This window comes from Eulemur rufifrons, chromosome 25 (genome assembly GCF_041146395.1).
Source record: "Eulemur rufifrons isolate Redbay chromosome 25, OSU_ERuf_1, whole genome shotgun sequence".
Classification (NCBI taxonomy): Eukaryota; Metazoa; Chordata; class Mammalia; order Primates; family Lemuridae; genus Eulemur; species Eulemur rufifrons.
Window position 1 is genome coordinate 13,154,662 of NC_091007.1, and position 27,211 is coordinate 13,181,872.

The 27,211-nt window shown below is 35.6% G+C and overlaps 1 protein-coding gene across 1 annotated transcript in view; it reads left to right on the forward strand.

Annotated features, from left to right (window-relative positions):
• MALRD1 (MAM and LDL receptor class A domain containing 1) overlaps nucleotides 1-27,211 on the forward strand; it is a 456,545-nt gene that overhangs the window by 288,026 nt on the left and 141,308 nt on the right. The window contains 2 exon segments of the mRNA XM_069458846.1: nucleotides 13,676-13,804; nucleotides 21,583-21,744. Of these exon segments, the coding sequence (XP_069314947.1) occupies nucleotides 13,676-13,804; nucleotides 21,583-21,744 (291 nt within the window).

Genomic DNA, 27,211 nt, shown 5'->3' on the forward strand with positions numbered 1-27,211 from the left:
TAGTAAACAACCTGCTCTTGAGTGCACTTTTCAAATGCAAATCAAGCAATCCAGAGCCCACTTGTCAACTGCCTCCTTTATGGGGCTCTCACACTCAGAGCCATTATCCGCCTGCCCTAATCACCCCAGGGCCAGGTACCAGAGACTAGGAGCAGCCACTATGCCCCAGAGTTTATGGAAATGATTCAGATTGGGCAGTCGTAAATCTGCCCTTCACAGAAACCACAAAAAAGGCTCTTGCCCACAATTTCTACATTGCCTTCTGCATTCTTACCAACACTGGTGCTTCCCCGTGTAGCTGCAGTGTTCCCCTCCATTTGGAATGTGTGAGTATAAAATATTATCTTTTCAATGGCAACCATCTCCTAATCTATTGGCCTCACCAAACTTAGATAATAAGAAACCCTATATTAAAACTCAAGTCCACGATACAGTCATTGAAAATGTATTCTTAGAACATGATACCATGCATTCAACCAAAAAAAATTTTGTTTTTGCTTTTAGAACCATTTATTACAAACAAGAAAGGAGTTTGACAATAGAGTTATGTATTTTTAAAGATACTCTATAACAAACAACTTTTCTAAGTATCCCTTATTACGTACCGATCTCAGGTTGTTCATATTGCTGTATGGTTTTATTACTCCTTTTAAACCTAAAATATACAATATTTTATCAGTTCATTATATTATTGATAGAAAAATGAGGGCCTTAGATATTTCTAGAAATGTAGTACGAAAGTTCCAAGAAGAGGTTTCCTTATTTTCATAAGTTTCACATTGTCATGAATTGATTGAATGGAACTGGGTATTGATAGTGACACTCAAAAGAGCCTATTTTGGCTCTGACAGTAGGGAGACTTTTCTAATCTTTTTATGGAAAAGGAAGCATCTAATTCATTATAGATGGTTTGCTATACATAAGCTTTAGTCCTATCTCAAAATTAGAGAACTTTGAAGGCAAAACAAATATTAATTCAATACCTCCTACGAACAAGTATTGAGGGATATTGTGCAGACAAGTTGATGATTCTAATAGATGCCTAGTCCAATAGTCCAGGCAAAAAGTAATGCTCTGCACTAGAGTGGCACAGTGGGAACAGAGAGGGGAGATGGGTGTGTGAGATACTGTGGGAGAGACGGTACTTCAGGATGGCTGCTTTAGCTACAGGCATTATGGTTTCCTTCTGGTTGACAGGAACAAATAAGGTGGGGAAAGAGACAAGCAATATTTAGTAGCTGTCTTCTAAAAATGTTTTCTTAAAGATGTTGCACATCAGTTGATTCTACTCATACCTAATTAGCCAAAATTTAGTTGCATGGCCAAACCATGAAAGAATCTAGGACATGTGTTTATTCAAAACTAAGTTTTATTACTGGAGAAGAAGGGAATGAATATCTGTGTAGAGAACTGACAGCCTGTCAAAAATTCCTAGAAGGTAATTTCTGAGTTTATATGCAAAATTTGGCCGGGCATGTTGGCTCATGCCTATAATCCTAGCACTCTGGGAGGCTAAGGCGGGAGGATCATTTGAGCTCAGGAGTTGGAGACCAGCCTGAGCAAGAGAGAGATCCCATCTCTAATAAAAATAGAAAATAATTAGCTGGGCATTGTGGTGCACACCCATAGTTTCAGCTACTCGGGAGGCTGAGGCAGGAGGATGGCTTGAGCCCAGGAGTTTGAGGTTGGTGTGAGCTAGGCTGACACCATGGCACTCTACAAGGGCAACAGAGCAAGACTGTCTCAAAATAAAAGAATATGCAAAATTATGACTTTAATATGTATTGTCAATTAAGAATGTGTATGCAAATGTAAATTTCTACTTAGCTTAGTGTTTGCTCTGTTTCTCCACATACTCTTTGCTGAGGTTGCTTATTGCATGGTTCTCTACGGTCTTTGGGCATCTTTACCTGTCTCTATAATTCAAAAGTTTAGACCTTTCTTATAACCCCGCCACTTCCATCAAGACGTTTTTTCCTTTTTAATGTAGGTAAAATAATTTATCACTTTCTTTAAACCCTCCCCCACAATGTTTTTCACTAATATTTTAGCAAGTAAATATTTTCTAATCTAGTAGTTGTAAGTAGTATATTGTTTTAATTGACATCTATGATTAATAATGAAGTTAATCCTTTTTTGTAACTCATATACTTATTACTGGCCATTTATTTTTCTTCTTTTGTGAACTGCCCATTCATTTTCTTGCCAACAATTTCTATTGAGCTGTTTGCTTTCTTGTATTGATTTGGAAGTGCTCTTTCCTCATTATCTATATTAACCCTCTTATAAAGTATAATGTAAACTTGTTTTTCTTGCTTTTCATTGTCTTTTCATATTGTTTCTAATACTTCTGATAAAAGTATTTTTATCCAATTTATTTAATTTAGTCAAAGTTTCCGTTATTGTTTTTGCCTTTGTCATTAGGCTTAAAAAACACCCTAAGACTAAATAAATATTCTTCATGTTTTTCTGTTTCCCATCTTTAAATTTTAGTGTTTGTATTAGTTTGCTAGGATAGTCATAACAAAATAGCACAGGCTTGGTGGCTGCAACAGCAGAAGTTACATTTTCTGCAGTTCAGGAGGCTGAAAGTCTAAGATCAAGGTGTTGGCACGTTTGGTCTCTCCTGAGGCCTCTGTCCATGGCTTGGAGGTGACTGTCTTTTTGTCATGTCCTCACATGGTCTTTCCTCTGTGCATGTACACACCTGGCATCTCTCCCTCATCTTATAAGGCAAATAGTCATATTGGATTAAGGTCCCCCACTAAAGGAGTTTAATTTAATTACCCCCTTTAAATTCCTATCTCCAAATACAATCACATGTATTAGAGCCCAGCCATATAATTTCATTTAGCCTGAATTTCCTATTTAAAGGCCTTGTTTCCAAATATGGCTCCATTTCAGGTACTGGGGAATGGGACTTCAACATATGAATTTTGGGGGAGGGGATACAGTTCAACCCAGCTCAACCCATAACAGTGCTACACTATTTATATTTAAATGCCTATAAACCCTATTTTCATCACCGTAATGACTTCGTCTATCTTTAATTATACTTTGTACTTCTGAGTTTTTCCTTCTTCCCAAATTCCCTACTAAAAAATACGCCATAAGGTTTTTGGCTTTTTTTGTCTTTTGGGTTTTATTTTACCCTTTACAAAATGCTGGTGCATTTTCCTTTCCTAGTTGTGTCATCTACATGTTTTCTTTTTTAATCCATTGTGCCTTGCACTGGGGGAACACCCTGGATTCATTTTAGTTGTTTATTTCTTAATGGTTAATTAGAATTATCTTAATTGTCCCACTCTGATAGAAACTAAAATGTGGAATTAGGTGATTATCCTGATTATCAAGGGCTCATAGGAATTCATTTGGCTGGATGATGCTTTCATTTTCTTAATTGCTTTAAATGTAAGCATAGTCCAAAGTATTAAAAGCTTCTTTTAATCTATACTATGATTAAATGTATTTATTGAATTAATAAAAAAAGAACGCAGAAAAGAAATGGAAATATTAAGAAATTAATAATTTTATCACTCACTGATGTTTTTACTCTTCTTAATATATTTCTAGGTCATCTTTAGTGTAACTTATTTCATGCCTGGATATATTTTTATGAGTTGAGTCACGGTTTAAAGTTATCTCAACATATAGTAAATATCGTAAATATATTAAAATGAAGTTGAGTTTAATACAGCTTTTTGGGGACACTGGATACTATTTTGCAATAAGCTGGGGAATATCTGAAAGAGATAGTGAGAACACATACTCAGTAAGTTTAACTGGCATCCCTCATCAAGGGGTAAACCATAGCCTCAATGTTTAGATGATCTGAAAAATTCCAAATCTCAAGCTTTCCAGGAACCCAGAAAGCTTATTTTCAGAAATACACTCCTTGCTTAAGTTTATAACCTTTGTTCTGATTGGTTCTGATACTAATGTTACCCACAGCCCACCATGACAAATGTATTTCTCTGAAGAGGCAAAAAATTATTTTTCTTCCTTTTTTCTTCTTCTCGAACTGTCTCTCCTCTCTCACTCTTCTTTCTTTTTCTGAAAAGATTTTTAAATAATGTTTATTTCTGATTGTGAAATGCATCCATGATTGTGGTTCTCAACCTTGGCTGCATATTAAAATCTCTTGGGATGCTTTTAAAATACTGTTTCTGCTGAGGCCTCATGCTGGACCTATTAAATCATTCTCTCTGAGTGTGGGCTGCAGACACCCAAACTTTTTAAAGCTTCAGATAATTCTAATATGCATACAGTAATGTGACATTATACATTTAATGTTACATGTAACATATTACATTATACACATAAAAGAGTGCTTTGAATGTACTTTATATATTTTATTTTATTTTCGCAAAATCTTAGAAGAACCCTTAAAGAAACAAAGGGTCTAAGAGAGCAAGAAATCAAGCATCAAGAAGAACTAATGTTAATAGAAAAACTAATGTTAATAAAACATTTATTAAATGCCAAACGTGTACTGAAAATTTTGCATACATTAGCTCGTTTAATGTTTATGCAACACTGTTACTCATCCAGGAACTTCAATATCACCTTTTGTCAGATGAGGAATCTGAGGCTTAGAAAGATTAATTAAATTTAACCAAATCATGCAGTTGTGAAAGATTTTGTTCAGAGAAGTTTTAAGATTGCATTTAAAAACATTTAAAATTTCCTTTTTTATAGCTAAACTGTATGTTAACAATTATAAAGTAAAGAACATAAGGTAAAAATTATTTACCTTGAGTCCTGTTTCAACAGTGATCTTCAGTCCACAATAAACCTATTGAATTCTGAAGGTCTTATTGAAATGCTATATCAAAAATATAGTAGAAATTAAATTTTTATATATCTCACAAATATGGGCAAGTTCAATGGGAAGGGTCAATGCTAATATTAGACTTGTTTGTATTCATTTTATGCAGGAAAACATAACTCGATCATTGTTTGACCCTGAAATTTGCACATAAATTGAAAATTATGTAACAGTGTTCTGCAGTAACCGTTCTGCATAAGTAATAGACAAGAAGTGCTAATTAAAAGGCCCGAATCAGATTGCTCAGCATATCAAATTATCTTATTCTTCATTAAAGCCCATTAATGTTATCAAAATCAGAGAGGTTCTAAAATCTCTTACGTTTAAGAAAATCATATCTTTCCTTGAACGTGGGATAGTTTTTCTTTTATTTCACGTATCATTGATTATTGTTGTAGCCTCTCTCCCCAGTTCTAGAGGGGGGTCTCGATAGATCAATAATATTAATAGCTGCGATTAATAGTGCACATACTGGAAGTTGATTTTACCTTACTTTACATAAATCATAGACATTTTTGCTAAAGATGCTAGGATGATGGGTGGGAGAACTGAGAACAATTGTGCAGGTCATCTTTGGGCAGGAAAAGCTCCAAGGACCCAGTTAGTGGGGCTTCATGGAAATTTGCTCCAGTCACTACCCATTAGGTTCCTGGCACGTGCCCCCAACACTTGGCATTTCTGTGTACCTTGGTACAACAGTCAGTCCCCACTAAAGTTATCCTGTTGGCCTGTCTTTGATCAGTTGTCTGTCTTTATATCAGTCAGCCACATAGTACCACCTTGAGATCCTGCATAGTGACCACACTGTCCCTCTGTGGGCTATACCCCTCCCCACTTGGCAAGGAGTCTTAAGAGCTAAGAGAACATTCCCACTCAGAGCCCATGCTCCCTGTTCTAGATCTGGAATCTCAGGTTTCTCTGATTAGGCATCTCCAAACCTAGTTCACAGGCCTTTGCAGGCCTCTTCCCCACCTCTGTCCTCCGACAGGTGAACAGCACTGCTGGTATGCTTGCCCCGGGCTGGCAGGGTGGCCTTGTCTGTGTAGCAACCAGTAAATTATTTCATTAGCTATGTTTGTATAGATTATCAATGTCACAAAATATAATATATCTCATAAATTATCAAGAGCAATGGCAATAATTATCACGCATTCTATTTATCTTCTGAATGGTTTTCAATGGTCAAGAGTTTTTTTTACAACCATATTAAACTGCAAAATATTCTAAGAATCATTTTACTCGATGTATTTTAAATTCACTAAGTGCAATACTTAGCCTTAGTACAAATAGCATTTTTAGAAGATATTCTATGCTTAAAATAGCCACCTATTCTGTTGCAATAGTGAATCTGAAGCAGTTTTATCAAATTTAAACACAGTTCGTCAAAACATTACTTATCACCCAAAAGGTGCCTGAGCTCTATAGTATTTATGGACTACATAATGATGAATGTCATATAGTTCCTTCCTTTAAGAATTCTTCTTGGCTGGGTGTGGTGTCTCACATCTACAATCCCAGCACTTTGAGAGGCTGAGGCAGGAGAATTGCTTGAGGCCAGGAGTTCAAGACCAGACTGAGCAACATAGTGAGACCCTATCTATACAAAAAATAAAAAATGAGCCAGGTGTGGTGGCACACACCTGTAATCCCAGCTACTCAGGAGGCTGAGGCAGGAGGATCACTTTCACCTAGGACTTTGAGATTGAGGTTGCATTGAGCTATGATGATGCCACTGCACTCTTAACCATGGTAACAAGAGTGAGACCCTGTGTCAAAAAAGAAAAAAAAAAGGATTCTTCAGTTTTTTCAGACATATTTAGTCTGTCTCTTGTAAACAAATCAAACAGAAAATGTATCATTGTATTACATTTCTAAATCATATCCTATAATTGACAATATCCAGAGCGCTGGGAGAGCTGGATGAATAAATGAGTCTTAGCAAGGTCAGAGAAGTCTTTATGGAACAAACAGCACCCAACTTGTGCATTACAGGATTGCACATTTGAGTTGGATAAGAGGGTGGATGGATTTTGTTGATTAAAGTATGTGGAGCAAAGCAGAAATTCTGACTTTGTAATTAAGTAGTTACATAAACTTATTTAAAAGAAAAAAATTCTAGTACCTGCTCATGAAGCTGTTTTGAGAATTAACTAAGTTAATATATGTAACATGCTTAAACAGAATGAGGCATGTAATAAATTCTCCATAAAAGTTGGAGTCACCATGATCATCATCATCATCATCAGATCCTGGTTGTATTAGGCTACTGTTATAACAAAACAGATCAAACCATTATATATCACAATTCAAGAAGTATATTTCTTATCCACATCGCAGTAGTTGTCAGGTAAACAGAATGGTGGGGCAGCTTTTCAAATGTTACCTGTTCAGGGATCCAGGCCAATCTTCAATCCATGGCCTTCAAGGTCAACCCTAGTGATCACAACTTTTCCATCCACCTTGGAGGGGAACAGAAACTGGGAGAAATGTGTAGACCTTTGGATGATAATTAGGAAATCATTAGACATCTAAGTAAGGGTTCTTTTAATGGAGTAGTAGAAATTCCGAAGACATGAGGAGTGAATCATGACTTCTGAATCACTAAACCGCTGAAAATGTTTCTCTACGCATAAAATCATAAAATGTTTCCGTATGCATAAAATCAGGTGTCAGGTCTGTTAGTTCTGGGTTTTGTTGGTAGTGTTTATTTTCTTATTGTATCCTCTTCTTTGTAGGCCTCCTAAATATTTTTTTTTTTGGTCTAGAATTTTAAACCAGTGATTTGAAGTATGTATAGATGGGGGTTCAGCAATCTATTGTCCTTAAAATACATGGAGAATTCATAAAGAAAAGAATATTTAAGATATCCCCATAAATACAAAATTAAAGACAAAAATATGCGTTTCGTGTCAGAAAAGAGAGCTTGGTATATATAATTTTCTTTCAAACAAATATAGAAACAGTTTAAAAAGTCACATTTTTATTTTAAAAATGAAAAGTCAGTCTTCAGGATATATTCTTTTTAGCATACACCATGTGTATTGCAAGTGAAATCACATTTTTAAAATAGTTTTCCAAACTCTCACTGTATGCTAATACATGGTCCAGTAGCTCTGATAACTCCTCTGATAATTTTGACACAAACTAAACTTGCTGTCACTGAGATCACTAAGGTTACAGTCTCAGATGTGGTACTATCAATTGCCTGATATGTGCCTTGACCTTCTTTAAACCTAACAGTTCTTTTAAACTTAAGATAGATTTAAATGGTCATGGTGAATGGAAAATATTCTATTTTTTATTGTTATTTTCTGGCCATTTGAAAATATTGATCATGTAATCTCAGCAATGCTGAGATTTTCTTTGATTTGCAAACTTGTTTCTAATAATTCTTTCTAGAACAGGAGAGCAACATGTGAAATAGTTCACCTGTGAAGAAAGGTTTGGGTGTGTGATCTTTTCAAAATGCTTCCCTTTTATTATCCCAACTGTTATTCTTCTTTCAAATAAATATGAATCTTCTCATTTTTATTTGTAATATGTTGTCAGACTTACATGATAAAGAAGCAGAAAAGGATGGAGTTTTATAAATAAGGAAATGCATAAAGGATCTGATTCCTTTCAGTTGTGAATGGCCTGGCCATCTTGATTAAATGATCGGCGGGGGTGGTGGGCAACTTGAAAGGCCATCAAATGAATAAATGTATTAAATATGTATTAACACACAGGTGCAAGCTAGGGCCACTCTTACTGTCCTCTGAAAGCAACCCATAAATATCTTCAAGTATAGCACTAAACATACTGTTTTACTAATAAATTTTCATAACCGTATTATAAATTTCTTGAAGGCAAGTCATATCTCAATATCGACCTTAGTGTCTTATGGTTACTCAATATATGTTTCGAGGATGAGTAAATGAAAGGTTCTATTTTCATTTTCTTTTTTTTGAGATATCTCACTCTGTTACCCAGGCTGTAGTGCAGTGCCACAATCATAGCTCAAGGCATCCTTGATCCTGGGCTTGAGGGATCTTCCCAAGTAGCTAGGACTTACAGGTATGCACCACCATGCCTGGCTCATTTTAAAATTTTTTGTAAAGATGGGGTCTCACTAGATTTCCCAGGCTGGTCTCCAACTCATGGCTCAAGTGATCCTCCCACCTTGGCCTCCCAAAGTGCTGGGATTACCGGAATGAGCTACCACACCGGGCTGTACTAAAAGATTCTAAATTGGTGGTATTGCTAGGTGTAAGCATATAGTACTTTGTGTAGGAGAGTGATTATTATTCTCATTTAGAAATCGCATGCAGTGGCTTACTTAAGATTACACAGCTTTTATAAGAACTGAGGTTCAAGTCATTATCTTGGTGCACGTATTCGGACTGCCCATCAGCAGTCAATATTTACTGTCTGGTATTAACAGCTTTAACTAGAGGGTAGCTTTTACTTCTAAAGATAAACTCTTGTTTACTCATAAACATCTTTGAGTCTTTCATAATGAAAATTCTTTGCTGTAGTCTAAACTTCTTCATGCTTTTTGTGAATCTAGATCTTTATTCGGTTAAGATTCATCATAGACACATTTCCGGACTTACCATATCCCCATGGAAAATTCTCCTGCACTTAGAATTTCACTAACACTTCCATATGTAGATAGCAGGATAGAAACCCCAATTGTGACTTTGCATTTGATTCCAAAACTGAATGTGTTTTGCCAGGTAAATAACATGGTCTTCGGGGAATATGCCCAATATGTTTTTGATTTCATGTGGTTAGTATATTCTGCATGAAAAATGAAGATGCTTAAAAATGTGTGCCCCTGTGAAATTCAGTCTGGAATCTCAGAGCATATTGAACACCACCACTTGAGGAAGATAATAAAACAAGTGTTTGCCCCTCCATATAATCTATGGAGTGATTATATCTAATTCAGTGTAATGGATCCTGTGTACAAAACTATTCTAATCTAAATTGAAATTTGTAAGGTCAAGCACTTCTTTGTAAGTAGAATTAAAACCAATTTGCAATGCTATCACTTTCATGTTGATGACAGTATGTTCAAATCCACACTAGATTAGTCCTATATATCTTCATTTTTACTGGATTACATAGTCATTTCTTATGGTTACATTATTTTGCTTCCTTCCTTCTAGAATCTTTCAATTTTTCATGCTTTAGTTTTATGTCTTTAGATCTGTACTTGTCAATCTTTTTATTTTTGGCTAAATAAATATTTAATCTAGTTTTTATATATGCCATATTCTGCTCTCCAGATTATCTTCAACTCTGTTATGAACATCTATGTTCTTCACATTATATTAATTACAGAATGTGTGAGATTATCTTTAATTTCATGTGTTTGTCAACCAGGTGTATTGTTAATGTTTTTATCATTTAAGCTGCATGAAGAAATAGAAAATGGCTAAACACGTGCAAGACAGTCTCCCATTAAAATAATCTACCTTTTCCATTTGCCATATTTTTGTTTTAAAGACTATCTACTAGACTCTATTTATTTGTGCACCTAATATAGAAATTCTGGTTATTTCTAGGTTTTCGCCAATTCACAGCATCGACTTGATTTCTCATCTCTTTGCTATTTTGTATTGCTAAGGAAAATAAACCTTATTTAGATATGTCATTTATTTTAGCCATATTTAAATAAAAAACTAAACCAATTATTTAGAATGAAGTCAAAGCACATTTCCCCTGTGGAGTAATTATACAGCTTCATGTTCTGTAGCATAGAAAATAAAATAATCTCAGACGCATAGACTTGCATACTAAAGAGTGTCCACATACTGCTCTAGGGTTAACTGTAAATTCTCACTAGTATTAATTAAAATTATGTGGCAAAGTTCCTCAGCTACTCAATGAACATGACCTTTACGTCTCAGTATTACTAACACCCACAGTTGAACTATTTGCTGTTGTCTTAGGTGGTCTCTCTTCATTCTTTGTATTTGTATAGACTAAATTTTACTAGTAAATTATTTCTGGAAATTATGCAGCTTTTAGCTACTGCATTATGGGAATGTACTTTTGGTCAAGTATGTAGAGTTCCACTCTTTTCACTCATGGAAACACTGCCTAACGTTCAGTAAGTTACCCTCATCTCAGCTCTGAACCTATAATAGCCTGTGTAACAAAGGAATCACTGAACTTTATTTAATTCACTGAAGTTGATAAAAATTAGCTTTGAACCTTTAATGTAAGTCACTATGAATCTGTGAAGTATTAGCATTTGACTACATATCAGTTTAAATTATATTCAAATATGTGAACTGCCTTGAAAATTCTACATCAATTCACTTTTTTCTATGACACTTTTCCATGAAGCCATTATGCCTGCAGTTATTATAACCAGCATTTATTAAGCACTACTGATATATTGGGTGCTGTATTAGGCCCAAAGAGACACGATGAAAACTTCTGCTTCTTAGGAGCTTAGAGTCTGGAGAGACAGACAGGCATGCAAATAGCTCTTGTATGAGATAATACACACTGTAATATAGGAATAAAATGATTCTTAGGTGGCATGAAATAGGAGTGTCAAACATGGGATAAAGAAGACAGAGAAAAAGGTGAGGTGAGGGGGAGAGAGAGAAATTGTTTCTTGAGTCTTAATGTTGAGCGGCAGACCAGCTGGGGAACAAGGAAATAGTTCACGTGAACATACAGAAAAGTGAAGAGCAAGTGGCACATTTGTGAAACCTTTAGTCGTAGGGTGTAGTTCAATGTCAGGTGCTTAAGAGAAGAGTCACAGGAAATGAAACTGGAAAACTAAGCTGGAACCCAAAATGAAAGATCTTTTTTTTTTTGCAAATATCTTCTGGTTACATTTTATGTCTTTGCCTCACTGAAGCGAGGTTTAGAGGCATACCCTTCCCCTCTACGATGCTCGCCATGTCTGTGACCAATAGTTGTGAGTTTACTCCCCCAACCCCCTAATCCTTGGAGAATATTACTATCATGTGAGCACCATAGTGTTGATAAGTTAGTACCAATTTGACAGCGAGTACATGTGGAGGCTATTCCTCTGATCTTGTGATACCTCACTGTGGTTAATGGGCTCAAGCTCAATCCAGGAAAATATAAGAGGTGCTAGATCACTGTCATTTCTTATAATTGAGTAATATTCCATTGTATACATATACCAAATTTTAGTAATCCACTCATGAATTGATGGGCACTTGGGTTGTTTCCACATCCTTGCAATAGTGGATTGTGCTGCCATAAACATTCGGGTGCAGATGTCTTTATTATAGAATGTCTTTTGCTCTTTTGGGTAGATGCCTAATAGTGCTATTGCTGGATCGAACGGTATTTCTATTTTTAGCTCTTTAAGGTATCTCCAGATTCTTTTCCACAGAGATTGCACCAATTTGCAGTCCCACCAGCAGTGTAAGAGTGTTTCCGTCTCTCCACATCCTCACCAGCATTTGTTGTTTTGGGATTTTTTGATAGAGGCCAATCTCACTGGGGTTAGGTGATATCTCATTGTGGTTTTGATTTGCATTTCTCTTATGCTTAGAAATGTTGAGCATTTTTTTATACGTTTGCTGGCCATTATTCTGCCTTCTTTTGAAAAGTTTCTGTTCATTTCTTTTGCCCATTTATTGATGGGGTTGTTTGATTTTTTTCTTGTTGATTTTTTTTTTTTTAAGTTCTAGATAGATTCTTGTTATCAGCCCTTTATCGGCTGTGTAGAGAGCAAATATTTTCTCCCATTCTGTAGGCTGTCTATTCACTCTAATGATAGTTTCCTTGGCTGTGCAAAAGCTTTTTAATTTGATCAGATCCCATTTATTTATTTTTGTTGTTGCTGTGATTGCTTTGGGGATCTTCTTCAAAAATTATTTGCCTAGGCCCATGTCTGAAAGGGTCTTCCCAACATCTTCTTCTAGAATTCTTAAGGTTTCATGCCTTAGATTTAAGTCTGTTATCCATCTTGAATTGATTTTTGTGAGAGGTGAGAAGTGGGGATCCAGTTTCAATCTTCCACATGTAGCTATCCAGTTTTCCCAACACCATTTATTGAAAAGAGATTCTTTTCCCCAGTGTATATTTTTGTCTGCTTAGTCAAAGATTAGATTATCATATACGGATGGTTTCATCTCCAGATTCTCAGTCCTGTTTCAAAGGTCTATGACTCTATTCTTGTGCCAATACCATACTGTTTTAGTTACTATAGCCTTGTAGTACAACTTGAAGTCTGGTAGACTGATACCTCCTAGTTTGTTCTTTTTACTTAAGATTGCTTTGGCTATACGAGGTCTTCTCTAGTTCTATACAAAGTGTAGAATTATTTTTTCTACATCTGTAAAGAATGATGATGGTATTTTGATAGGTATTTCATTAATTCTGTAGATCACTTCAGGTAGTATGGACATCTTAACGATATTGATTCTACCAATCCATGAGCAAGGTAGATTTTTCCATCTGTTTACATCTTCTATAATTTCTTTTCTTAGTGTCTCATAGTTCTCCCTGTATATGTCTCTTAAATCTTTCATTAAATATATTCCTAGATATTTAATTTTCTTTGAGGCTATTGTAAAAGTATTGCAAAATGAAGGATCTTTAATGCTTTCATCAGGAGTGTGGATTTATGTAACAGATAATGGTCAGCCCTTAAGGAATAAAAAGCTATTTCAGAAGTGGAATCTGTCTAAGTTGCTAAACAATTGATGATGGGGCCAAGAGAGAGGCAGCTGGAGAAGTCTACCTTAGGCAACTGGTAAAATCACTACCATTTAATAGTGTGGAATCCATAGGACAAAAAACAGGAGTCTTCAAATTTAATGAAAACATTGATTAAATACTGCTTCCCCCCGCCCTCTCCAGTGGAAGAGACTTCTGAGATTTGCCCAGAAGCCACTGATTTTTTGTGCCAGGACAAGAAGTGTGTTGCATCCCACCTTGTCTGTGACTATAAAGCAGACTGCTCTGACAAGTCTGATGAAGCTTACTGTGGTAAGTTTATGTCTGCTGTGACGGAACTGATTTGTCACAGATTTTCAGTTTATGAGTAGAGTTACCAATTGGCATTAATGACTGAGAAAAAATGTTCTTTTCATACACTAGGGGTAGATTTAGAATAGCCAAAACATTTTCCCCAACTTTTCCATTCAGGTATCAAATACAATACAAATGTCAGCCCTCTCCTACTTTCTATCCTCATTCTGAGAACTACAGTAAATTATTTTACAAAAATTTCCCATTATGTAATTATGCAGCATTGTATGAGGGACCAGAATTAAAATTTCCAGGAACTACACTAACAGACTCCCTTTCATTATTGGTTTTCATTTCTTTTTCTAAGAAATGTTGATTTTATAGATGAGGCTGAAAATGAGCATCTTTGATAAATACTGGTTGAATGATTAATTTTGTCAATTACATTGTACTGAAGAAATAAGAGTAAATTGGCCCTATCAGATTTTTAATTTAAGCTTTGATTCAAGTGATGTTTTTATTTTATTTTATTTTATTTTTTTATTTTTATTTTATTTATATATTTATTTTTATTTCATCTTATTATGGGGGATACAGAATTTCAGGTTACATACGTTGCCCATGTACCGCCTGTTCCCACAAGTCAAAGCTCCAGGCGTGTCCGTTCCCCAGACAGTGCGCGTTGCACCCATCATGTAGGTATATATCCATCCCCTCCCCCCCCCCCCCCCCCCGAGTCAGCACCTTCAAGCGTGACCATTCCCCAAACGGTGCGCAATGCACTCATTATGTAGGCATACACCCATCCCCTCCCCCCACCCCAAGTGATGTTTTTAAAGTCATATATAAGACCAGATATATAATTTTAAAATATGAACATATATTAAAATCCAAAGAATCTTTTTTCACATATCTTACTAAAGAGCTTTCATAGAGGGTCTTGATATACAGGCTAACTGTTGCAGTTATCGTTTGGTGCATAACAAGCTACCCCAACAGATACTAACCTAAACAACAGTTACATCTTGTTCACACTTTTGTGGGTCAATAATTCAAGAAGGGCTCAGCTAGGCAAGTTTTCTCTGATGATTCAAACTGGTAGGGTGACTTCTTCCCTTCCAGGTTTAGCATATTGATGCTCTATCTTACCTGACATGGCATCTCATCCTCTAGAGCAGCCCATGTGGCTTGGGCTTTACATAACACGGCAGCCACAGGGTGGTGTACACAGGGCTGTCTTCTACCAGAATTACTGTTCCAAGAGCAAGCATTCCAGGAGCCCGGGGAAGAACAGCAAGAGTTGTTTTGACTTAGCCTCAAATGTTCCAGAATGTCACACCCCAACTCCTTCTTATGGTCATGCAAATAACAAAGAGTAGTCTAGATTTAAAGATAAAAAGGGAATAGACTCCATCTCTCAATGGGAAAATGTCACACATCACAGAGCAGGAAGGATTAAGAGTGACCTTTGTGGAGACAAGCTACCATACACACATATTTACATTTTTATTTTTTAGTTCAATATAATTTTTCTTTCTCAAGATCTTACAGGGGGAAAACATACTAAAATATAATATTCTTTGTTTCTTTTTTAAAAAAATAGTCAAAAATGAAAAGATCCCTGGTTAAGTTTTTAAACTTAAAGTATAACTTAAAGTGTAGCAAATGCTATCAGTAATAAAGGTACCACAGCTTATTTCAGGGATACAGCTGAAGAATAACAGTATGTGTTTGTATGAGTGTGTGTGTGTGTGTCTGTGTGTGTGTATGCTCACATCTGTATATGCGATATAAATAGAGGTCTACAAAACTTATGAGTTGCTAGATATTCTGGTTTTTGAAATGTGTTTCCCATTTTATTTTTGCTTCATTCATTTTTCATCTCAAACTGCCTTATATGGCTTTTATTTTTCCCACAGCTATTTTAAGTATTGATGTAAAAACACACAGAGGCAGTTTTGAGTTTCAGAAACCGAAGTCAATACATAGTCAAATCTGACGAGTGTTACCCACCACTTTGATGGACCACTGCAGAAAGTATTTGAATGTATTAAAATAAAAGCAATATGTTGACTAAAACCTCTTTTAGACTTTGTTCATATCTAAAAAGAACACTACACGGCACACATAGACATAGAGATGACATTAATTCTGCAAATTGACTTCATCAATATTTCATATTAATTGTCTCCTAGATGCATTGAAGGTGTTAGATTTGGATTCCTTCAGTTAGATAATCTATTGTGAATAATGGAATGAATGACAACATTTTCAAAATGATCTTTAGAGAAATATAAGGAATAAATTAACCTTTGGGAATATTAAACTTAAGTCTTCATTTTGACTTTGACCCTCACTTGTTGAGAAAATATTTAAATTCCCAGAGACTCATTTTTCTCATCTGCATAGCAGATATAATAACATTTCATCTTATAGAGCTATGGTCCCCAACCCCCAGGCCACAGATTGGTACTGGTCCGTGGCCTGTTAGGAACCAGGCCACACAGCAGGAGGTGAGCAGCAGGCCAGAAAGCGAAGCTTTGTCTGTGTTTACAGCCACTCCCCATCACTTGCCACCTGCCCCCTAGACAGTGGAAAAGTTGTCTACCATGAAACTGGTCCCTGGTGCCAAAAAGGTTGGGGACCACTGTGAGTCTGTGAGAATTAAATAAAATAATGTGAAGAACATATTTGTTCCATGATCTGGGATTAATAATGTTAGCCTCTTCCATTTCATCATTTTTGTATTCTTTTAAAATTTATCCATCATAGTTAATGTCTCAATTACATGTCTTTTGTATACTATCAGAAAAAAAGATGCATCTATTTCTCATGGCCAAATTATTACCGTAGGCTATGAACAAAGACATTTTCTTTTTCATCTCTACTTCCTGTTGCAGAAATTCATGGTTTATAATGAATGAAAGCAATACTCTTTAAAAGAAAGAAACAATTATGTCTGAAAATGTGTTCTTTTTTCATGTAAAGAAAATACCATCTAAAACACATATTCAGTGTACAGTATTTAGGCCAGAGACGGATGTGCAGTGTGTGGTGGGTGCTTGCTCTCTTGTCTCTAACAACGCTGATGCACATCATTATTCAGTTATGGCACTCTTCCCCACGCTACCCGGATTCTTCAAAATCTTTCTCAGTGCAGCATGCCAGGAAGCCGTTTCACAATAAATAACATTTTTCACTTGAAGAGACACTATTTAATATTCCTGTACTATGCTTTATGATATGGCAAAATAAGATGAATATGTGGACATAAAGAATTAAAAATAATTAACCATGAAGCCATCTCTTAAAAATATGTGGATGAATATTTATACTGATCATGTAACCATAGAGCCAAATATTATACCACTGGGAAAATGCCAGTTGTTTAAAAGAGTGTTAGTAATGTTTTCAGTTCATTCAAGGGATCAAAAATCAACAAAGATCAAAATCTGGAAAATATTTTTTCTAAAGTAACTGTCATTTTCAAAACTACTAATATTTATTCATCATCAAGAAATATTATGATGTTCTCATAGTATCCATCATTCAGTGGCCATGTATTGAACCACTTATGGTATATATAATGCAGTTCAGTAATAATACCTGCTCATGATGTGGAAATCTTTATAGCAATTCAATGTTAAACAATTAAGATGGCAATACAAAATAAAGAAGTAATGGATTTCCGAATAAATGGTAACAGCTGTGATTACTGTTAAGTGCCTTATACTCTCTCTCTGAGAATTGACGTGATCTGGGAAAGGAGAGATAGGATTTGAGTTGAACATTCGAGGGTGAGTATGATTTGTTAGATAGAATGGAGAAGGAAAAATATATTAGTTAAGACACTTACAGCAAATATTCAGCTCCAATCAGTTTAAACAGTCTGGCAGTATCTGCTAATTGCCGATGTATTCCTTTTCTTTAAAAACAGAACTCCCATATTATTTGTGGCATCATCATGATCAGCTACAAATACCATTTTCTCCAAACTGCCTCATATCCATGAGGGGCCAACAAGATATACATAGAAATTCTGGGAAGTTATTTTTCTCATAAAGAGATACCAGAATAGAAAAAAAAAAAAAAAAACAACCCTGTATTTTATCCTTTCCTCTTATTCTTTCTATGGCTTGAATGTGTGTGATACCAGGAAGTATAGTGGTTATGTCGCAGCCACGAATGAGAAATGAGGAGGAAAAGAAGACAAAAAGGAAAGATTGCGCAGCTGAACCTCATTGCCAATCTCAGACTGACAATTTCCTGGCTTCTTGTTAATTGAGATAAATTAATTCTTATCTGCTTAAGTGACTGTAAGTTGAGTTTTCAGTTGCATGGAACCAAATACATTTCTAGCTAATACAGACAATAAGGAAACTGTATTATCTCAAGTAACAAGAAGTCCAAAAGCAACCTCTAGATTTGGTTAATTCGGTAGCTTAATATTGTCATCAAAAGTATAGAATTGTATGGGCTCCTTCCTTCCTTACGCTCTGTTATCCTTAGATAACTGGCTTTGTTATAGAATTAGCTCCTCATATAAACTCTTTAGTCCTAACCATCCCATCTTTGCAATGATGTCCCGAGAAAGAACAAATTTATTTTCTTCCTCCTGGTTCTTTTTTTAAGAACAAGACAAACTTTTCCTGAGAGCCTCTTCTAGGGTAAGTCTTGTCTAGAATTACAACCCAAGAGCATGTCCAAACTAACCAAGACCAGGAAAAAGAGAGCATCACATCACGGTTTGTTAGAAGAAACCATGAGCCACCTCTCGAACAGAGGAGGGGACTGTTTCCCCCCTGGAAACACACTGAGTGAAAGAAGGTAAATGCTTGGATAAAATTGCAGAACTGCCTTGACAAGAGAAAGAAGGAATGGCTGACAAAAGAGTAACCAACTGCTAGAGAAAGCTTTTTAGAACGAGAGAGAGAGAAGTAGTTCTAAATGTAACATTGTAAAAGTCAGTTTATATTTAGGAGATAATTTTCTGAACAATTTGGTTGGAGTAGAAGTTTTGAAGATGAGACAGATTTCATCATAAAAATACTTTGCACAAAAGTAAAGTTTATTGCATTCAAGGCTAGAGATTTTGGAGAGTATTTTCAAACAATGTAAAAAAAATGAGTATTTTAAGCAAGAGAAAGTAACACAAGAACAGTCTTAAAGATGATTAATGTGGTTTGGGTCTATAAGGTTGATAAGATGAAGGCTACACTAAAGAAAGAGAAACTCTTAAAATAAACCAGGGGCTTGAACCAATGTGATGGTTATAAAACTGCAAAGAAGAGAATTAATTAAACAAGTTCTCAAAGGAAGGACTTATAAGTATTAGAGACAGAATATGAAATGAAAACTGTAGAATCAAAGAAAACTCTCAAGGTTTGAGTCTCCAAAAAGAGAGAGAAGATTCATGCTATGAAGTTAAGCCATACTCTTAGAGAGAAGGACTCATCTGGAGACATGCATAATGAGTTTGTTTTAGTCTTGGTTTTGAGGAGATGGTTGCATATTCCAAGTGGAATATTCAAGAACATTGGAACATATCTGTCTGCATTTCATCCAGGTCCTTGATTTGTAGGCCATCTGCATGAAAGTGTGAAAGGCCATGAAAAAGGATGAGGAAGGATATATAGAGTGAGAAATTTAAGCAAGTAATTATAATTTTTTAAAAAAATCAAGACAGGTAGCGTGGCTGTATCTGCAAGTTAAAAAGAAAATGTAAGATTGAAGAACATGGAAAAGTTGTGTCACTTTGAAGGGAATGATGCTGTAGAATACTAATAGCAGTGTTTTGATAAGGAGCTGAGATCATAAACAGGGATTAGCCTTAGAAAAGAAAAAAGGAAAAGTGACCTATTTTGAGGTGGAGAGGATGAAATGTGAGACAATTTATCCTAATTATAGAGGTATCTTTAGAGTCAAAGAGAAAATCACGTTAAGTAAGGTGGGACAGGAGGCACAAGGGTGGTCACAGAGAATAGGAAAGGATGTGGAATAATTACTGTACGGCTCATAATATGTCGTGGAGTAAACTACATAGAGATACCATAGTATAGAATCTATATGTGACATCATTCTAAAGAACACATAATAGCAGTCTTGTATGTACATTGAAAGATTCTGAGTGTTTACAGACGTGTTGGCTAAATACTGGAAGAAATGAATTTCTCATTTTATTTATATCATATAACATAATACAAATTATTCTCTATCATATAGTACTGGCATGACAAGCATAAAAATGAATACAGAGCCCATAAATAAGCATACACAATTTAATAGATTATATAGTCATGGAGAATGAATGAAAGGAATATACATGATTAAAAATGATTCTAGGCCGGGCGCGGTGGCTCACGCCTGTAATCCTAGCACTCTGGGAGGCCGAGGCGGGTGGATTGCTCAAGGTCAGGAGTTCGAGACCAGCCTGAGCGAGACCCCATCTCTACTAAAAATAGAAAGACATTATATGGACAACTAAAAATCTATATAGAAAAAAAAAAAAAAAAATTAGCCGGGCATAGTGGCGCATGCCTGTAGTCCCAGCTACTCGGGAGGCTGAGGCAGTAGGATCGCTTAAGCCGAGGAGTCTGAGGTTGCTGTGAGCTAAGCTGACGCCACGGCACTCACTCTAGCCTGGGCAACAAAGTGAGACTCTGTCTCAACAACAAAAAAAAAAAAAATGATTCTAGTTTTTAAGGGTAAGATGCAATAAAGCTTGAGAAGTGAAATGCTGATATTTTATGAAAATATTCCAGGGGATCCAGAAAATGTTGTATAAAGATATTAAAGCTCTCCTTGCTATGTTTGGCACCCATTTTAACAGATAGTTTTTTTTTTCTGATTAAGTTTCTATGTGTTAACATTAGTTTTATGTTAACAAACAGTTATGAAAGAGAAGAAATTTTAAAAATAACGCAAACTTCATCTTTCTAAAAGGAAAGAACAAATCAATGATGATCTTTGATTCTTACTGATTAAATCACCCGATAATTCATTCTGTCTGTGTAACAGAGTCAGATTTTACAGTGAGTGCTCAAAAATAATAACTGCTGTGCAAAAAAAAAAAAAAAAAAGAAAAGAAAAGAAAGAAAAATAAAAGCCTAGCTATCAGGGTATCGTGATGGCACTTTGCACAGATGACTAGAAGTAGACACTCAGTTATTATCTGCTAATTTTTCTCATTGTGAATAATTTAATTTTTAATGAGTTATCTGTCAATAATTTTAGAAGAGAACTTGTTTCATTATTCAGTGACTAGCTCTGAAATGTTATACTCCAATGATTGATATGGTGTGCTGAGAGGGGTTATGTCCTATACAGTTTACTACTCCTCCCAAAGATGCCTTTTCTTTAATAAAGAGCTTTACCTCTCTAGTGGGCTATGCTGTTCAAACATCAGAATGAGTGGAGAGACTGAATTAAACATCCAGACAACCGAAGCTGTTTTTTATTTGACCTGAATTATCCATATTATCATAATATTATGTTCACTGTTCATGTGTAGACACAATTTTATCTGTCACCTATAAATACTGTTAGTCAATCCATATAGCTCCTTAATGGATAAATGACAATATTGATACACTACTTCTAGATCCTTTGATAGAAAAAAAGTTACAGTGTATAACTTATATTACCAATGAGTACAAATGTCTAGATGCTGTAAATTTATTTATAAAGAATTAGAATATACAAATACTAATTTTAAATCATCCCAAATGTAATACAATATCAAGTGTGATAAACATTTCCAGAATTTTCCATTAACTATTAATATTTTACTTCCCTAGGACAGTATACAAGCATACCAGGAAGCTGCAATTTTGAAACAAGTTTGGGAAACTGGACTACAGCCTGCAGTCTCACTCAAGACTCTGAGGATGACTTGGATTGGACCACTGGCACCAGAATTCCTGCTGAAGCATTGATTTGAGACTTTGATCACATGCCAGGTAAATATGGTAGCAATACCCAGACCAAGAAATACACTCAGCTAGAAGCCTGCTTTAACTATTTGTGTGAATGTCAGCATGCATTCCTTATATCCATGTGGGGATAGAGCTCATAGGATTTATGAAAGGGGGAGATAATCCTTTCTATTGTAACCCCTGAATTACTAAATAGACCCAGAGCTGACATTGCTACAACAAGGAAGCCCATGACATGTGTTTCAAGAGTCCCACAGATTTTCTTCACTCTACCAAAATGTGTCATTAAAGTCGACAATCAGGATGGGGTGGGTGGGTGGCATTCAGATTAATAAATGCAATAAGCAAAGGTATACAACTGGCAATTATAAGAGTTTTCCTGCGGTAATAATGGCCATTCAGCAGACCACCTATTTCATTCCCTAACTCTGAAGTTCAGGGGCCAAGATATAAAAGGTAAGTGGTGATGGAATGAGTGTGCATCAACAACATCTTCACAAGTTTTGGTCCCTGCCCTGTGATTTGAGATTAATGCAATCTTTAAAGGCTTTACAGTTAATAGATTCAAAGTAGAAGTAAGCTTGTAGTCTTACTTTTACCCAGAAGTCCTGCACATTCAGCGCTTTTCTTAGAAATCTAACTTTTCTTAGGAATAAAAGTAGAATTAAAAAGACTTTTCTTATGAATTAATGTTTACATTGATGAACTTTGAGTAAAGCAGATGGTCTTCCATAATGTGGCCTCATCTAATATCAGTTGAAAGCCTGAATAGAACAAAAAGCAACAGCTTCCCCAGCAAGAAGGAATTCCCCAACAGAATGTCCTTGGCCATCCTGAATGCACCTGATCTTGTCTGATCTGGGAAACTAAGCAGGGTTAAGCCTGTTTAGTACTTGGATGGGAGAATGTCCTTGGACTTCATCTGCACCATGGGCTTCCCTGGGTCTCCAGCCTGCTGCGGCCCACTCTGCAAATTTTGTACTTGCTAGCCTCCACGTGAGCCAGTTCCTTATAATAAATCTCCTTGAATATGCAGACACATCCTATTGGTTCTGTTTCTCAGGAGAACCCTGTCTAGCACAATATTCTTCAGAACAATTGAAGCATATATACAATGAAAAGGAACAAGATTGTATGGAATCAAAATAACTTTTCAAAGGAAAAGTATACAAGATTGGCTGAGCCATTATATGACTAGTGAAAAGAGCACATTCATTTTATTATTTGTATAATTCAGGCAGATTGAATACATCATGGTGTTCAGTTATAGTACAGATGTCCATTCTTGTTTTAAAGTTTCTCCCTAATTCATCTTCAGACTGAATGTTCTTTTTCCTTTTGGCTTGCTAAGTTGTATTTCCTTTTTCTTTCACAAGTCTTTGTTTTCTTCAAAAACATAAAATTAGTTTATACTAGATTATTGTTTAAATAGGATAAAGAATCAAGAAACTGAAGTAACTAGTAGAATTTAGTATATAACAAAGGTAGATGTTTTAATTCAGTGGGGAAAAAGATTTGTTATTCAATATAATGCTGTCATATCTGATTATCCACCTAGAAGGAAATAAAATTAAACCTCAGCTTTACAGCAAATATAGAAATACATTCCAGGTAGAGATTTAAGTGAAACAAATAAAAACAGCAAAACTCTTGCAAGAAAACAAAGAATAAATTCTGTGCAATTTAGAGGCAAGATCTAAGTTCCAAAATCCAGAAGCTAATTTCTAAACCAATTTAGAAAACATCCTGGCCTCATAGACATAGAAGGACACATGATGACTTTTATAAGGATATTCACTTCAGCATTGTTTTTCATCAAAAAAATGGGAAATAAGTGAATGTCCATCCCATGATCATGTATGTGTTCCTGTGTTCTTTCACTTATTTATCAAATGCCAGGCACTTGTCTGGGACCTGTGGACACATCATTGAATAAAACAGGCAAAAATCTCTGCCACAGTGGTGCTTGCCTTCTAGAAGAAGGGAAAAAAAGATAATGGATAAACATAGTAAATAAATACTAATGAATTAGGTGGCTTGTTAGAAGTTGAGGGGAAAAAGAGAAAAGGACAAAGGAAGTAGGAGCGAGAAAGTCAATGGATGGGCATGTGCCTTGGAGTCGAGGAGGATAATAATGTGAACAGGTTGTTCAAAATAGACCCTCTTGAGAAACATGCCATTTAAAGAAAGACTTAAAGAAGAAAGTGAGAGAATGAGCTATGAGCAAAGCTAAGGAAAGACTGTTCCAGCCAGAAGTAGACCAGCCTGTGCCTGGTAGCTGTCTCAACCTGGGTGCTAGTGGCGTTGGGGAGGTCTAATTGACTGGTGGGGGGCTAACCTGTACACACTGTGAGATGTTTAGCAGCAGCCCTGGCCTCTACCAGCTAGATGCCAGAAGCCCCTCTCTCCCTGGTCATGATAAGCCAAAATATCTTGGAAATTGTCCTTATTGAGAACCTAGAGGAACAGCCTGGAGGCCAGGGTGACCGGTTAAATCCACAACATGCAATATCATGCAGCCACTAAAAAAGAGAAAGTTTAGTCATATACAGTTAATTTGGAGCAATTTCCAAAAGATAATGTTGAAGAAGTAAAGCAATACACAAAATGCTAATACAGTGTGAAACAGTTTTGTTAATGCAAATGATAACTAAGCCCCCTTATTTGTGCATATGTATAAATCTGTACACAGATACTACTGTGAGCATAGAGAAAAGGATACATATATGTTTATGAACATGGATTACTTGCATGGGTGATAGGGTTGGAGTAGAGGAGAGAGGGAATAAATCCAAAAATAAAAAGAAAATAACAAGAGTTACACCTCAAAAGAAAATCTAACATACATGACGGTAGCACATTTATGTGTTTGTGGAAAATGTGGTGGATGTTTTTAAGGTTTCCCACTTGAAAAGTCTGAACTATTGCTTTTCACTTTTAATATTTATTTTTCTTCAATATTTCTATCAACTTTATAATGATAATGCACCTTTAAAATTATTTTAGTATATAAATAGGAAAAGTATTTTCTGGTAATCTCAGTACAGTGATATAACCATTAGTAAGCTATGTGTTTATATATACTGCCATATTCTTTCTTAATATACATATTTTCAAATAAAAATAGGTTTCCACTTGGTTTAGTAATTTAAAAAATACAGTTAAACAATTGTATTTATAGTGAAATATCTTTAACAGCATAGTTTTAGTTACAGCAAAAAGTCTTCCACTTTGTGGATATATCAAAATTTATGAAGTTATGTAATAGTAAACTCTTTTTATTTTCTAATGCTTTCATTACAGTAAGTATAACCACAAAGAATTTACATTTAGATGGAACTTTTTTTTTTAGTTTTGTGATCAATTCTGAGGATAAGTACGTTTTTCTTTTCCTTGAGAAATTATGGGAAATAAGCCGATTTTCATTTATTCTGCTAAGATGCAGACAATAACATGTAGATAAAAATGCCTGTGAGTTCTTTAGAAATCATCTGCAGAAATCTCCCCTTATCCTAAGACAGTATTTGAAAACTACAGAGCATGTCTGCTGGCATAATATTACTAATGGTACAAAAGGCATTATAGGCTCAGTTGAGGAAAAGATAAAAGTATGAGCAGTAGATACAAGAAAGGTTACATCCACTGTTTGAAAAGAAAAACATGAGTGACCAATTGATACCTTTTAATGGAACAATTAAGGACTATTAATGGGAGTATTTATTTTCTTTTCTTCACTTTCATAGCTTGTGTAAGTTTGTTAAAGACAACATGAAAACTTTTGAATCTGGGTATTTATGCAATATTATACACAAGTAATCTCCACAGATAAAGAAATCACTCTAACAGAACATTATCCTCCCTGTTAATCAGTTCTTGAGAGAATACATTTTACAGAGTGCTTTCTTCAAAGCAGTCTGATTATATCATCCTCGATACACTAATACGGCTCAGTGAACTTGTTTAGGCATCTCTGAGACAATGGGCTGCTAAATAAATTGTAAAGACATTAATTAATTTTGACCCTCTGGGAAAAACAAAATTCTTTATGAGAAGGCCAACAGATTCAAGAGCCTACAGTCTATTTCTAAGTATCACAGCATTTCTGTTAATTAAAGATGTATTTACGGAGCTTTTCACTTATTGTTAGCAAGATGAGGAATTAGATACGTAAGAAGGGCATTTTCAATGCCCAGCACAGGCCTATTTATGAGCCTTTTTGGAAACGTTGCTGAAGTTGGAGAGAGAATCTACAAACATCAATCCACTCTCTGGTCTACACTTGAATGGCGTTTAAACTTAATATACATGAGATTTAATGGCAAGAGTGACGTTTGTGTAACATGAATTAATGAAGGCATAACATGCTAGGCTGCTGTCTCTTTTTTCCCCTTTTTAAATGACTTTATTTTCTTTTGAATGGTATAACTGACCATCTCCACAATTACACTGTAAACTCCAGTAGGACAAGAGTCCCATCTTTTGCTATTTCTATATTCCCTCTATCATTTCAAATAAGATTGAATTGCACTTGATAAATACTTTTGTAGGTCACATGTTACTTGGAACTATCCCCTACTGCACTTTTTAACAGCAAAGTATTTTGGATTACTTAATTTCCTGAGTACCTACTAAATGCCACACATTGTATTAGGAACCGAGGATACGAATTAACTAGATTGAGTACCTACTAAATGCCACACATTGTATTAGGAACTGAGGATACAAAATTAACTAGATATTTACTAAGTAACTGAGAAATGGAATATGCTCACTGATAAAGCACGCATGCTTACTATTGTACGATTCTATATTCACCACCCAAAGTCAAAAAATACTCCCAAATAATCTTAGTAATACTAATGCTTTCATGTGTATAATAACAATGTAAGCCATGAAGTGTTCAATAAATACAACTTAACTTGATACTTGGTTGATAGTGTTCTGTAGGTTAGGCAAATGATAACTGTATTTCCTGTTAGACAGACAGGATAGATACTATTATTCCTGCCTTAGATGAGGACCACAGGCACTTAATGGTTTCTCGAAGCCCATATGATGAGTAACAAAGCTCGAGCTAAAATCCTGGTGTACAGATCCTAATCCAAGCCCTTTTCCAGGACATCACTGTAGCATGTTCCTTCCTTGTGTATAGCTGTGCCTGGATCCCTTTAACCTCCATATTCAGGGCCACTGAACCTCGATTTCATTCCAGACATTGGAGTCGAGGGAGATTCCTGTGTTCATTTGCTTGGGCAGGTTGGGCTAGGACAGGGATATGGAGTTTGATGTATGAAAGCCAGCCTTCCCTCACATGTTTACTAGACCATTATTCTTGGACTCACTCCAATCTTATTTACAAACATTCACATATACACATACACAGAAGCACACACAGACACACTTACACACATATATACACACAGAGACATACATGTAAACACATATGCACACACACATACACACACAGTCATACACAGAAAGAGATAACAAC